This window comes from Salvelinus alpinus, chromosome 3 (genome assembly GCF_045679555.1).
Source record: "Salvelinus alpinus chromosome 3, SLU_Salpinus.1, whole genome shotgun sequence".
Classification (NCBI taxonomy): domain Eukaryota; kingdom Metazoa; phylum Chordata; class Actinopteri; order Salmoniformes; family Salmonidae; genus Salvelinus; species Salvelinus alpinus.
The window spans coordinates 8,419,140-8,433,502 of NC_092088.1; the positions used below are offsets into that span (position 1 = coordinate 8,419,140).

The 14,363-nt window shown below is 49.4% G+C and overlaps 1 protein-coding gene across 1 annotated transcript in view; it reads right to left on the reverse strand.

The window, feature by feature from the left end:
* micu1 (mitochondrial calcium uptake 1) overlaps positions 1-14,363 on the reverse strand; it is a 152,007-nt gene that overhangs the window by 94,309 nt on the left and 43,335 nt on the right. Inside the window, exon 5 of the mRNA XM_071391369.1 lies at positions 6,695-6,738. Within this exon, the coding sequence (XP_071247470.1) occupies positions 6,695-6,738 (44 nt within the window). The remainder of the gene's footprint in view (positions 1-6,694; positions 6,739-14,363) is intronic.

Sequence of the window (14,363 nt, forward strand, 5' to 3'; positions counted from 1 at the left end):
TAAAGCCTGCTATCCACATGTCCCTCGTCCCTTCCTCCTTAAAGCCTGCTATCCACATGTCCCTCGTTCCTTCCTCCTTAAAGCCTGCTATCCACATGTCCCTCGTCCCTTCCTCCTTAAAGCCTGCTATCCACATGTCCCTCGTTCCTTCCTCCTTAAAGCCTGCTATCCACATGTCCCTCGTTCCTTGCTCCTTAAAGCCTGCTATCCACATGTCCCTCGTCCCTTCCTCCTTAAAGCCTGCTATCCACATGTCCCTCGTCCCTTCCTCCTTAAAGCCTGCTATCCACATGTCCCTCGTCCCTTCCTCCTTAAAGCCTGCTATCCACATGTCCCTCGTCCCTTCCTCCTTAAAGCCTGCTATCCACATGTCCCTTCCTCCTTAAAGCCTGCTATCCACATGTCCCTTCCTCCTTAAAGCCTGCTATCCACATGTCCCTCGTCCCTTCCTCCTTAAAGCCTGCTATCCACATGTCCCTCGTCCCTTCCTCCTTAAAGCCTGCTATCCACATGTCCCTCGTTCCTTGCTCCTTAAAGCCTGCTATCCACATGTCCCTCGTTCCTTGCTCCTTAAAGCCTGCTATCCACATGTCCCTCGTACATTCCTCCTTAAAGCCTGCTATCCACATGTCCCTCGTTCCTTCCTCCTTAAAGCCTGCTATCCACATGTCCCTCGTTCCTTCCTCCTTAAAGCCTGCTATCCACATGTCCCTCGTCCCTTCCTCCTTAAAGCCTGCTATCCACATGTCCCTCGTTCCTTCCTCCTTAAAGCCTGCTATCCACATGTCCCTCGTTCCTTCCTCCTTAAAGCCTGCTATCCACATGTCCCTCGTTCCTTCCTCCTTAAAGCCTGCTATCCACATGTCCCTCGTCCCTTCCTCCTTAAAGCCTGCTATCCACATGTCCCTCGTCCCTTCCTCCTTAAAGCCTGCTATCCACATGTCCCTCGTTCCTTCCTCCTTAAAGCCTGCTATCCACATGTCCCTCGTTCCTTCCTCCTTAAAGCCTGCTTTCCACATGTCCCTCGTTCCTTCCTCCTTAAAGCCTGCTATCCACATGTCCCTCGTTCCTTGCTCCTTAAAGCCTGCTATCCACATGTCCCTCGTCCCTTCCTCAAAGCCTGCTATCCACATGTCCCTCGTTCCTTGCTCCTTAAAGCCTGCTATCCACATGTCCCTCGTCCCTTCCTCCTTAAAGCTTGCTATCCACATGTCCCTCGTCCCTTCCTGCTTAAAGCCTGCTATCCACATGTCCCTCGTCCCTTCCTGCTTAAAGCCTGCTATCCACATGTCCCTCGTCCCTTCCTCCTTAAAGCCAGCTATCCACATGTCCTTCGTCCTTCCTCCTTAAAGCCTGCTATCCACATGTCCCTCGTCCCTTCCTCCTTAAAGCCTGCTATCCACATGTCCCTCGTTCCTTCCTCCTTAAAGCCTGCTATCCACATGTCCCTCGTCCCTTCCTCCTTAAAGCCTGCTATCCACATGTCCCTCGTCCCTTCCTCCTTAAAGCCTGCTATCCACATGTCCCTCGTCCCTTCCTCCTTAAAGCCTGCTATCCACATGTCCCTCGTCCCTTCCTCCTTAAAGCCTGCTATCCACATGTCCCTCGTCCCTTCCTCCTTAAAGCCTGCTATCCACATGTCCCTCGTCCCTTCCTCCTTAAAGCCTGCTATCCACATGTCCCTCGTCCCTTCCTCCTTAAAGCCTGCTATCCACATGTCCCTCGTTCCTTCCTCCTTAAAGCCTGCTATCCACATGTCCCTCGTCCCTTCCTCCTTAAAGCCTGCTATCCACATGTCCCTCGTCCCTTCCTCCTTAAAGCCTGCTATCCACATGTCCCTCGTTCCTTCCTCCTTAAAGCCTGCTATCCACATGTCCCTCGTCCCTTCCTCCTTAAAGCCTGCTATCCACATGTCCCTCGTTCCTTCCTCCTTAAAGCCTGCTATCCACATGTCCCTCGTTCCTTGCTCCTTAAAGCCTGCTATCCACATGTCCCTCGTCCCTTCCTCAAAGCCTGCTATCCACATGTCCCTCGTTCCTTGCTCCTTAAAGCCTGCTATCCACATGTCCCTCGTCCCTTCCTCCTTAAAGCCTGCTATCCACATGTCCCTCGTCCCTTCCTCCTTAAAGCCTGCTATCCACATGTCCCTTCCTCCTTAAAGCCTGCTATCCACATGTCCCTTCCTCCTTAAAGCCTGCTATCCACATGTCCCTCGTCCCTTCCTCCTTAAAGCCTGCTATCCACATGTCCCTCGTCCCTTCCTCCTTAAAGCCTGCTATCCACATGTCCCTCGTTCCTTGCTCCTTAAAGCCTGCTATCCACATGTCCCTCGTTCCTTGCTCCTTAAAGCCTGCTATCCACATGTCCCTCGTACATTCCTCCTTAAAGCCTGCTATCCACATGTCCCTCGTTCCTTCCTCCTTAAAGCCTGCTATCCACATGTCCCTCGTTCCTTCCTCCTTAAAGCCTGCTATCCACATGTCCCTCGTCCCTTCCTCCTTAAAGCCTGCTATCCACATGTCCCTCGTTCCTTCCTCCTTAAAGCCTGCTATCCACATGTCCCTCGTTCCTTCCTCCTTAAAGCCTGCTATCCACATGTCCCTCGTTCCTTCCTCCTTAAAGCCTGCTATCCACATGTCCCTCGTCCCTTCCTCCTTAAAGCCTGCTATCCACATGTCCCTCGTCCCTTCCTCCTTAAAGCCTGCTATCCACATGTCCCTCGTTCCTTCCTCCTTAAAGCCTGCTATCCACATGTCCCTCGTTCCTTCCTCCTTAAAGCCTGCTTTCCACATGTCCCTCGTTCCTTCCTCCTTAAAGCCTGCTATCCACATGTCCCTCGTTCCTTGCTCCTTAAAGCCTGCTATCCACATGTCCCTCGTCCCTTCCTCAAAGCCTGCTATCCACATGTCCCTCGTTCCTTGCTCCTTAAAGCCTGCTATCCACATGTCCCTCGTCCCTTCCTCCTTAAAGCTTGCTATCCACATGTCCCTCGTTCCTTCCTCCTTAAAGCCTGCTATCCACATGTCCCTCGTTCCTTCCTCCTTAAAGCCTGCTATCCACATGTCCCTCGTTCCTTCCTCCTTAAAGCCTGCTATCCACATGTCCCTCGTTCCTTCCTCCTTAAAGCCTGCTATCCACATGTCCCTCGTTCCTTCCTCCTTAAAGCCTGCTATCCACATGTCCCTCGTCCCTTCCTCCTTAAAGCCTGCTATCCACATGTCCCTCGTTCCTTCCTCCTTAAAGCCTGCTATCCACATGTCCCTCGTCCCTTCCTCCTTAAAGCCTGCTATCCACATGTCCCTCGTTCCTTCCTCCTTAAAGCCTGCTATCCACATGTCCCTCGTTCCTTGCTCCTTAAAGCCTGCTATCCACATGTCCCTCGTCCCTTCCTCCTTAAAGCCTGCTATCCACATGTCCCTCGTCCCTTCCTCCTTAAAGCCTGCTATCCACATGTCCCTCGTCCCTTCCTCCTTAAAGCCTGCTATCCACATGTCCCTCGTTCCTTCCTCCTTAAAGCCTGCTATCCACATGTCCCTCGTTCCTTCCTCCTTAAAGCCTGCTATCCACATGTCCCTCGTTCCTTCCTCCTTAAAGCCTGCTATCCACATGTCCCTCGTTCCTTCCTCCTTAAAGCCTGCTATCCACATGTCCCTCGTTCCTTCCTCCTTAAAGCCTGCTATCCACATGTCCCTCGTCCCTTCCTCCTTAAAGCCTGCTATCCACATGTCCCTCGTCCCTTCCTCCTTAAAGCCTGCTATCCACATGTCCCTCGTTCCTTCCTCCTTAAAGCCTGCTATCCACATGTCCCTCGTCCCTTCCTGCTTAAAGCCTGCTATCCACATGTCCCTCGTTCCTTGCTCCTTAAAGCCTGCTATCCACATGTCCCTCGTCCCTTCCTCCTTAAAGCCTGCTATCCACATGTCCTTCGTTCCTTCCTCCTTAAAGCCTGCTATCCACATGTCCCTCGTTCCTTCCTCCTTAAAGCCTGCTATCCACATGTCCCTCGTTCCTTCCTCCTTAAAGCCTGCTATCCACATGTCCCTCGTTCCTTCCTCCTTAAAGCCTGCTATCCACATGTCCCTCGTTCCTTCCTCCTTAAAGCCTGCTATCCACATGTCCCTCGTCCCTTCCTCCTTAAAGCCTGCTATCCACATGTCCCTCGTCCCTTCCTCCTTAAAGCCTGCTATCCACATGTCCCTCGTTCCTTCCTCCTTAAAGCCTGCTATCCACATGTCCCTCGTCCCTTCCTGCTTAAAGCCTGCTATCCACATGTCCCTCGTCCCTTCCTGCTTAAAGCCTGCTATCCACATGTCCCTCGTCCCTTCCTCCTTAAAGCCTGCTATCCACATGTCCCTCGTCCTTCCTCCTTAAAGCCTGCTATCCACATGTCCCTCGTTCCTTCCTCCTTAAAGCCTGCTATCCACATGTCCCCCGTTCCTCCTTAAAGCCAGCTATCCACATGTCCCTCGTCCCTTCCTCCTTAAAGCCTGCTATCCACATGTCCCTCGTCCCTTCCTCCTTAAAGCCTGCTATCCACATGTCCCTCGTTCCTTCCTCCTTAAAGCCTGCTATCCACATGTCCCTCGTTCCTTCCTCCTTAAAGCCTGCTATCCACATGTCCCTCGTCCCTTCCTCCTTAAAGCCTGCTATCCACATGTCCCTCGTCCCTTCCTCCTTAAAGCCTGCTATCCACATGTCCCTCGTTCCTTCCTCCTTAAAGCCTGCTATCCACATGTCCCTCGTCCCTTCCTCCTTAAAGCCTGCTATCCACATGTCCCTCGTTCCTTCCTCCTTAAAGCCTGCTATCCACATGTCCCTCGTCCCTTCCTGCTTAAAGCCTGCTATCCACATGTCCCTCGTCCCTTCCTCCTTAAAGCCTGCTATCCACATGTCCCTCGTCCTTCCTCCTTAAAGCCTGCTATCCACATGTCCCTCGTCCCTTCCTCCTTAAAGCCTGCTATCCACATGTCCCTCGTCCCTTCCTCCTTAAAGCCTGCTATCCACATGTCCCTCGTTCCTTCCTCCTTAAAGCCTGCTATCCACATGTCCCTCGTCCCTTCCTGCTTAAAGCCTGCTATCCACATGTCCCTCGTCCCTTCCTCCTTAAAGCCTGCTATCCACATGTCCCTCGTCCTTCCTCCTTAAAGCCTGCTATCCACATGTCCCTCGTCCCTTCCTCCTTAAAGCCTGCTATCCACATGTCCCTCGTCCCTTCCTCCTTAAAGCCTGCTATCCACATGTCCCTCGTTCCTTCCTCCTTAAAGCCTGCTATCCACATGTCCCTCGTCCCTTCCTCCTTAAAGCCTGCTATCCACATGTCCCTCGTCCCTTCCTCCTTAAAGCCTGCTATCCACATGTCCCTCGTCCCTTCCTCCTTAAAGCCTGCTATCCACATGTCCCTCGTCCCTTCCTCCTTAAAGCCTGCTATCCACATGTCCCTCGTCCCTTCCTCCTTAAAGCCTGCTATCCACATGTCCCTCGTTCCTTCCTCCTTAAAGCCTGCTATCCACATGTCCCTCGTCCCTTCCTCCTTAAAGCCTGCTATCCACATGTCCCTCGTCCCTTCCTCCTTAAAGCCTGCTATCCACATGTCCCTCGTTCCTTCCTCCTTAAAGCCTGCCAGATGGCCAGCTGGATAGAACACCACTCCGTCATAAGGCCTACTGATGCAGCAAAAGGGTGAATGTCAAAGACTTTTAAGAGAGTGGTGGTAGGCGTGTCTTTGGAGATGAACATTAGGTTAGTAGTGGATGGGTCTGGGATTGTGGATTTTGGCTGTAACAGCGTTAATCTGCGAATTCTGGCTTCTCTTCATCATATTAGTTCAGGATCTGAAGTGTCTCTTACCTCACAAGCAGCAGCATCTTCGCAATTAGACCACATTTTATGCTGCTGTTAATACACCATTATAACCTTAGCTTTATAACCTGCTTATTAACCTTCTTGTAAACCTGATAAGACTGTGGTATTTAAGAAAAATAAAGTAGTCCTGCATTTAAAAAAAGTAGCTTCAAAGAGCTTTTATTTTGCAAATGATGTTGTTATCCGAGCTGTGATCTTCACTTCCTTCTCGTCCTGTACTCCAGTGTTCCCTCATCCTGGTCCTGGGGACCTCTAGCACTACACACCTTATAACACCAATCAACTCAAAGCTTTTGATTTGAAATCAGGTGTATGAGGCGAAACCAAAATGTGCATCCCTTTAGGTCCCCGGGACCAGGATGAAGAAACATCGCACTAGAGAGTGATAGGTTATAAAACAACTGTTGAATCTCATGATGAAATATATTCCACCTCGATAACCCCCCCCCATCCCCATTGCAATTAAGATTAACGCAGTTCCATGGTTATCCACTTAGGATTACTCTCTCACGCTCCACTCCCACAGTCTGAAAAGAGAGGTGGAATGAGAGTTTTATGAAACCAGGCGGTGCATCCCAAATGGAAACCTGTTCCCTAATAGATCACACTAGGTTTTGTCAAGAGCCCTATGGGTCGTGATATGGCATAGGGTGTCATTTGGGACACACCCCCAGGTAATGAAAGATATGTAAGAGCTGGGACTTCAACAAGAGGTAGGTAGGTAACCCCTTTCTCATCGCCCACCCGGGCTGCCATCCTTCCCTTTGGCCATGGCCTGCTGCCCGCCCACACACCCACCCACCCACCCACACACACTCTCATCACTGCTTACCTTTCCATCATATCGCTTCACCTGGAACTGATCCAGGCCCAGGTCTGTGTGAGAGAGAGAGGTATGGAGAGAGAGAGAGAGTATGGAGAGAGAGAGAGGTATGGAGAGAGAGAGCGGTATGGAGAGAGAGAGCGGTATGGAGAGAGAGAGCGGTATGGAGAGAGAGAGCGGTATGGAGAGAGAGAGCGGTATGGAGAGAGAGAGCGGTATGGAGAGAGAGAGCGGTATGGAGAGAGAGGTATGGAGAGAGAGAGCGGTATGGAGAGAGAGGTATGGAGAGAGAGAGCGGTATGGAGAGAGAGAGCGGTATGGAGAGAGAGAGAGGTATGGAGAGAGAGAGCGGTATGGAGAGAGAGAGAGGTATGGAGAGAGAGAGCGGTATGGAGAGAGAGAGCGGTATGAGAGAGAGAGCGGTATGGAGAGAGAGAGCGGTATGGAGAGAGAGAGAGGGTATGGAGAGAGAGAGCGGTATGGAGAGAGAGAGCGGTATGGAGAGAGAGAGAGAGAGGTATGGAGAGAGAGAGAGAGCGGTATGGAGAGAGAGAGCGGTATGGAGAGAGAGAGCGGTATGGAGAGAGAGAGCGGTATGGAGAGAGAGAGCAGTATGGAGAGAGAGAGCGGTATGGAGAGAGAGAGCGGTATGGAGAGAGAGAGCGGTATGGAGAGAGAGAGCGGTATGGAGAGAGAGAGCGGTATGGAGAGAGAGAGCGGTATGGAGAGAGAGAGCGGTATGGAGAGAGAGAGCGGTATGGAGAGAGAGAGCGGTATGGAGAGAGAGAGCGGTATGGAGAGAGAGAGCGGTATGGAGAGAGAGAGCGGTATGGAGAGAGAGAGCGGTATGGAGAGAGAGAGAGAGAGAGGTATGGAGAGAGAGAGAGGTATGGAGAGAGAGAGACAGGAGAAAAGGAGGGAGAAAAAAATTCACTGTTAATGTTTATAAAATTACAAATAGATCGAGACAGAGCGAGAGATCTAGTTCCGACTACATTACATAAGCATTTACAAATGAGTCCGTCTGCCGAGCAGAGCATAGTGTATATGTACAGTAGGACCTAGGTCCCAAAACGGCACCCTATTCCCTAAAATAGGCCAAAGGGCTCTGGTCAATAGGCACTATGTAGGGAATAGGCTGTCATTTGGGATACATAGACTTCAGTGGCCATTTAAAATGTATTTCTAGAGTGACGTGACACAGATTAATAACCACCAATAACCACCCAGTTTCCAGAAAGCTCTCAAATACACTCTGACATCAATCAGCATTGATTCATCTGTTCATTAAATCAGCAGATAGAGTTGATTTGGAAAAATAAGATGTATTTAACATGTTACTGGATGCAGATGCTGCTGGGTATTTTTTTTTTAGGGGGGGGGGGGGGTTTGGCCAGAATTTGTAAACAAGTGTTTTAATGAATACTTTTAAGTCCTCTGAGAATACAATGTTAATCTTGATGTATGATTTTACACAAATAAATTATATTCTATTTAACTCGTGACGTTGTCATGCAATGCTAGAAGACGTGGCTATTAACACATTCAGTAGGAGACCCCAAGGCCAGATGAAATGCCCGCACCATCCTGGGTTTAAACCGCCCGCACCATCCTGGGTTTAAACCGCCCGCACCATCCTGGGTTTAAACCGCCCGCACCATCCTGGGTTTAAACCGCCCGCACCATCCTGGGTTTAAACCGCCCGCACCATCCTGGGTTTAAACCGCCCGCACCATCCTGGGTTTAAACCGCCCGCACCATCCTGGGTTTAAACCACACTTTAAGCACATCCTTAAAGACATCCTTAAAGACAGAGGACTCTGTTTGCAATTGAGATTCTCCCCAGATTGATGAATTAGTGAGGTGTGGTCTGTCACACGAAATCAATGTCATTATGCTACAACAGTACTATACTGGAACACAATGAATAATGGACCGGACAGAATGACTGACTGTCAGCTGGATCAATGAATAATGGAACGGACAGAATGACTGACTGTCAGCTGGATCAATGAATAATGGAACGGACAGAATGACTGACTGTCAGCTGGATCAATGAATAATGGAACGGACAGAATGACTGACTGTCAGCTGGATCAATGAATAATGGAACGGACAGAATGACTGACTGTCAGCTGGATCAATGAATAATGGAACGGACAGAATGACTGACTGTCAGCTGGATCATCTTCTCCTTCCCGTCCATCTCTCCTCCATAGAGTCTCACTCACTCCTACCCCTGTCCATCTCTCCTCCATAGAGTCTCCCTCACTCCTACCCCTGTCCATCTCTCCTCCATAGAGTCTCACTCACTCCTACCCCTGTCCATCTCTCCTCCATAGAGTCTCACTCACTCCTACCCCTGTCCATCTCTCCTCCATAGAGTCTCCCTCACTCCTACCCCTGTCCATCTCTCCTCCATAGAGACTCACTCACTCCTATCCCTGTCCATCTCTCCTCCATAGAGTCTCACTCACTCCTACCCCTGTCCATCTCTCCTCCATAGTCTCACTCACTCCTACCCCTGTCCATCTCTCCTCCATAGAGTCTCCCTCACTCCTACCCCTGTCCATCTCTCCTCCATAGAGTCTCACTCACTCCTACCCCTGTCCATCTCTCCTCCATAGAGACTCACTCACTCCTACCCCTGTCCATCTCTCCTCCATAAAGAGGGCTCTGAGGGGACTCTTCTCCAGGTTTGTCTCTCTGTAGGTGAGGGCTTTGTGGTGGAATGTGTGAGCATCGCTTCCTTTTAGGAAGCTGTTGAATTGAACAGGTTTTTCCTGGATGTAGATAACTAGTGGGTATGAGTCCTAAATCTGCCCTGCATTGTTTGGAGTTTGGAGTTGTACACAAAGTATATTTTGGGGGTTTTGTCCCGTTTTGGTGAATTCTTTGTTGGTGAGCGTGTAGCGGTACTTATTAGAGAGGGGGAAGATAAAGATTTTGTTCGGGCGCCAGGCAGGTAGTAACCATGCCGAAAGGAAAAGAGTAGAATAGAGAGAGTACCACTACCAAACCCACACACATCAGTAGAAGAGACTGCCTAGAGTGTAGCCTGTTGACCAGATAGCCAGTGGAGAGAAAAGAGAATACAGACACTATAAAACCCACATCACAGCACAGGGGTAACCCCACCAAGAATACCTCATACAATAATAATAATGGCAGAGCAATTGAACAGCAACTTCATAGAAACAATTTACAAGAAAGAGAGAGGAGGATTTGCAGGAGGATCAACAGAGGATTTGCAGTAATCTGTATTACCTTCCAGTGGAGGAGTGCAGAGGGTATGAATGTGGGGGGGGGGGGTCCTTCCAGTGGAGGAGTGCAGAGGGTATGAATGTGGGAGGGGGGGGGGGGGTCCTTCCAGTGGAGGAGTGCAGAGGGTATGAATGTGGGAGGGGGGGGGGGGTCCTTCCAGTGGAGGAGTGCAGAGGGTATGAATGTGGGAGGGGGGGTCCTTCCAGTGGAGGAGTGCAGAGGGTATGAATGTGGGAGGGGGGGTCCTTCCAGTGGAGGAGTGCAGAGGGTATGAATGTGGGAGGGGGGGTCCTTCCAGTGGAGGAGTGCAGAGGGTATGAATGTGGGAGGGGGGGTCCTTCCAGTGGAGGAGTGCAGAGGGTATGAATGTGGGAGGGGGGGTCCTTCCAGTGGAGGAGTGCAGAGGGTATGAATGTGGGAGGGGGGGGTCCTTCCAGTGGAGGAGTGCAGAGGGTATTAATGTGGGAGGGGGGGGTCCTTCCAGTGGAGGAGTGCAGAGGGTATTAATGTGGGAGGGGGGGGTCCTTCCAGTGGAGGAGTGCAGAGGGTATGAATGTGGGAGGGGGGGTCCTTCCAGTGGAGGAGTGCAGAGGGTATGAATGTGGGAGGGGGGGGTCCTTCCAGTGGAGGAGTGCAGAGGGTATTAATGTGGGGGGGGGGTCCTTCCAGTGGAGGAGTGCAGAGGGTATGAATGTGGGAGGGGGGGGTCCTTCCAGTGGAGGAGTGCAGAGGGTATTAATGTGGGGGGGGGGGGGTCCTTCCAGTGGAGGAGTGCAGAGGGTATTAATGTGGGGGGGGTCCTTCCAGTGGAGGAGTGCAGAGGGTATGAATGTGGGGGGGGGGGGGGGGGGGTCCTTCCAGTGGAGGATTGCAGAGGGTATTAATGTGGGGGGGGGGGGGGGGTCCTTCCAGTGGAGGAGTGCAGAGGGTATTAATGTGGGAGGGGGGGGTCCTTCCAGTGGAGGAGTGCAGAGGGTATGAATGTGGGAGGGGGGGGTCCTTCCAGTGGAGGAGTGCAGAGGGTATGAATGTGGGAGGGGGGGTCCTTCCAGTGGAGGAGTGCAGAGGGTATTAATGTGGGAGGGGGGGGTCCTTCCAGTGGAGGAGTGCAGAGGGTATGAATGTGGGAGGGGGGGGTCCTTCCAGTGGAGGAGTGCAGAGGGTATTAATGTGTGTGTGTGGGGGGGGGGGTCCTTCCAGTGGAGGATTGCAGAGGGTATGAATGTGGGGGGGGTCCTTCCAGTGGAGGAGTGCAGAGGGTATGAATGTGGGAGGGAGGGGGGGGGGGGGGGGGGTTCATAGACACAAGGCCTTAAAAATGTCCAATCTTCTCGGCCACATGTCGTTAGTACACCCCGCCTCAATACAGTTCAACTGACAATACACAACTTACAAGCAACCTCCCTTTTAAACTAAAATGTCCACCCAAATACTTCTGGCAGGGCAATAATAGTCCAATGAACATCAACGGGAAGTGCATTTGCAAAATAGAAAGTCTGTTGCAGTGTAAAGCACTGGAACGATAGAGGAAAGAGAGAGATTTCACCACAAGCGGTACACAGACCTTTTTTGGAACACCAATATTTGTCTTACTGAGTCTCCCCCTCCCACTGCGCCCCCCTACCACTCTCGCTGCGCCCCCCTCCCTCGCTGCGCCCCTAAACTAAACGTATTCGGTATGTCGAATTGTATGTTCCTTTTGATGGCATAGAAGGCCCTTCTTGCCTTGTCTCTCAGCTCGTTCACAGCTTTGTGGAAGTTACCTGTGGCGCTGATGTATAGTGTCTAGATAGAATTTCTATTTGTTGTTTTGGCTACTGGACATTTTTTGGAACACCATTATTTTTGTCTCCCTCTCTCGCCGCAAATTTTAACAAAAATATGTTTTTACGAGCTCAGTGCTAATATTAATCTTAACCTAGGACATTACATATCGCATCATTTCTGAGCTCCGTTGATTTTCCTTGGGATAATTTATAAATTAACAAATAAAAAAGGGTAGAAAACTGAAGCAGAACTCGACTGACCCACCTTCTCTTCTGAATTCTAATTTAAAACCTTTTAAAAAAAAAAGAAGGAAACTAGTTATTTATTAAGATCCCGTCTTAGTCCAGTGGAACTATTTCAAACAGACTACATAATTAGCAGAGGAGGCTGATGGGAGGAGCTATAAGAGGACAGGCTCAGCTTACTGGCTATAATTAATAGAATGGAGTCCAGTGGTTTCCATTGGTTGGACAGCGTTCCATTGATTCTAAGCCAATCCAAAGTGTAAGAGAGAGTTTAAGGAAGCATTTATCCAGGGGCTAGAGAAACCAGTCAGCCAGAACACAACAAAGGACAGTCTATTTACCAGGGGGCAGTCAGTCAGTCAACATTGCATAAAATATAGTCAGTCAGTCAGCCAGCCAGAGTGGTATTAGGCTATATACCAACAGTATATGCACTGTAATCTCCCCTCCTCCTCTCTCCTGTACTGCACTGTAGTGTCATTAGGTCTGACAGAGCCGGCGAGGTGCCGAGAGAGATGAGGTGTGGTAAATGTACTGCAATCTTTCTCTCCCTCTGCAATCTTTCTCTCCCTCTGCAATCTTTCTCTCCCTCTGCAATCTTTCTCTCCCTCTGCAATCTTTCTCTCCCTCTGCAATCTTTCTCTCCCTCTGCAATCTTTCTCTCCCTCTGCAATCTTTCTCTCCCTCTGCAATCTTTCTCTCCCTCTGCAATCTTTCTCTCCCTCTGCAATCTTTCTCTCCCTCTGCAATCTTTCTCTCCCTCTGCAATCTTTCTCTCCCTCTGCAATCTTTCTCTCCCTCTGCAATCTTTCTCTCGTAGAATCTGACTGTGGGTGGTGGTGAGAGAGAGAGAGCGAGCGAGCAAGAGCTGGAAGGAGAGATGAGTGGCCTGGCTGTGGGTCAAATGCACCACAAATCACTCTCTTTCCCCTTCTCCACTTCTCTCTCTCTAATACAATGAAGCTCAGGTCAGCATTATTACTGTAATAACAGAATCAGAAAGAGGGGGAAGAATGGAAGTGAGAGGGAGGCAATGGAAGGACCCTCCTAACCAGGCCCAGGCCTGTCTTCAAGAAAGCTAGTAAATACTACCAGGTTAAAGAAAGCTAGTAAATACTACCAGGTTAAAGAAAGCTAGTAAATACTACCAGGTTAAAGAAAGCTAGTAAATACTACCAGGTTAAAGAAAGCTAACAAATACTACCAGGTTAAAGAAAGCTAGTAAATACTACCAGGTTAAAGAAAGCTAGTAAATACTACCAGGTTAAAGAAAGCTAGTAAATACTACCAGGTTAAAGAAAGCTAGTAAATACTACCAGGTTAAAGAAAGCTAGTAAATACTACCAGGTTAAAGAAAGCTAGTAAATACTACCAGGTTAAAGAAAGCTAGTAAATACTACCAGGTTAAAGAAAGCTAGTAAATACTACCAGGTTAAAGAAAGCTAGTAAATACTACCAGGTTAAAGAAAGCTAACAAATACTACCAGGTTAAAGAAAGCTAGTAAATACTACCAGGTTACTTTTCATGCTTCCGAGCATACTAAGTGGCAGGGCTGGATTAAGGAAGCAGCTAGCAGGCTAAAACTATCCAACACTGGAACTCTTCCAAGTCAAGGTAAGCTTTCGCTTGTATTAATTTATTGCCACCGGGACCCGCCGAAGTAACTGCTAAACTGCTTGCTGTACACTGTACTGCGTGATTGAGGTGGGTTTACTAGCACGTTAATCCGAGTAGATTTCCCAGCAAGAAAACAAAACGGAACAAAAAGACGATATATTTATATTTCACCTCTGTTTAACCAGGTAGGCCAGTTGAGAACAAGTTCTCATTTACAACTGCGACCTGGCCAAGATAAAGCAAAGCAGTGTGACAAGAACAACACAGATGAGTGCTAAGGTGTGACAAACCTAACTAAGACCATATTAGCCCTCTCACACACACACACAACTGGGGCTAGCATGAGGTAACCTATAGAAGAAGTAAATAGACACCTGACCGGAGTCCCCACATCAGTTTCAGGGGAAACAATAGTTAAGTTTCTAAATACTGAGTCCCTAAAAAAAACTGAAACGTCTGCTTTCTGCCGACCCCGCCTGAGAGTGGCCTGTAGGTTAAAAACAGCTATGATTTCAACCACACAGCAGCTCTCTGCTCACTCAACAACATATCTGCTCTGTGGAAACACTAGACTAGGCATTCTGCAGCACTACAACAATGTGTCATGATTCATTCTAGTTCCATGAGATGGAGCTCAATAACACAAACAGACGAGTGTTGCGCGGTATACCAAAACATATGTACTTTTTCAATACGAGATATATATTTTTTAACGGTTCATAACTAGAATTGTTACTTTCGGTACTTCTGTCAAACGTGTCTCACGTCACAGACTTGATCTTCT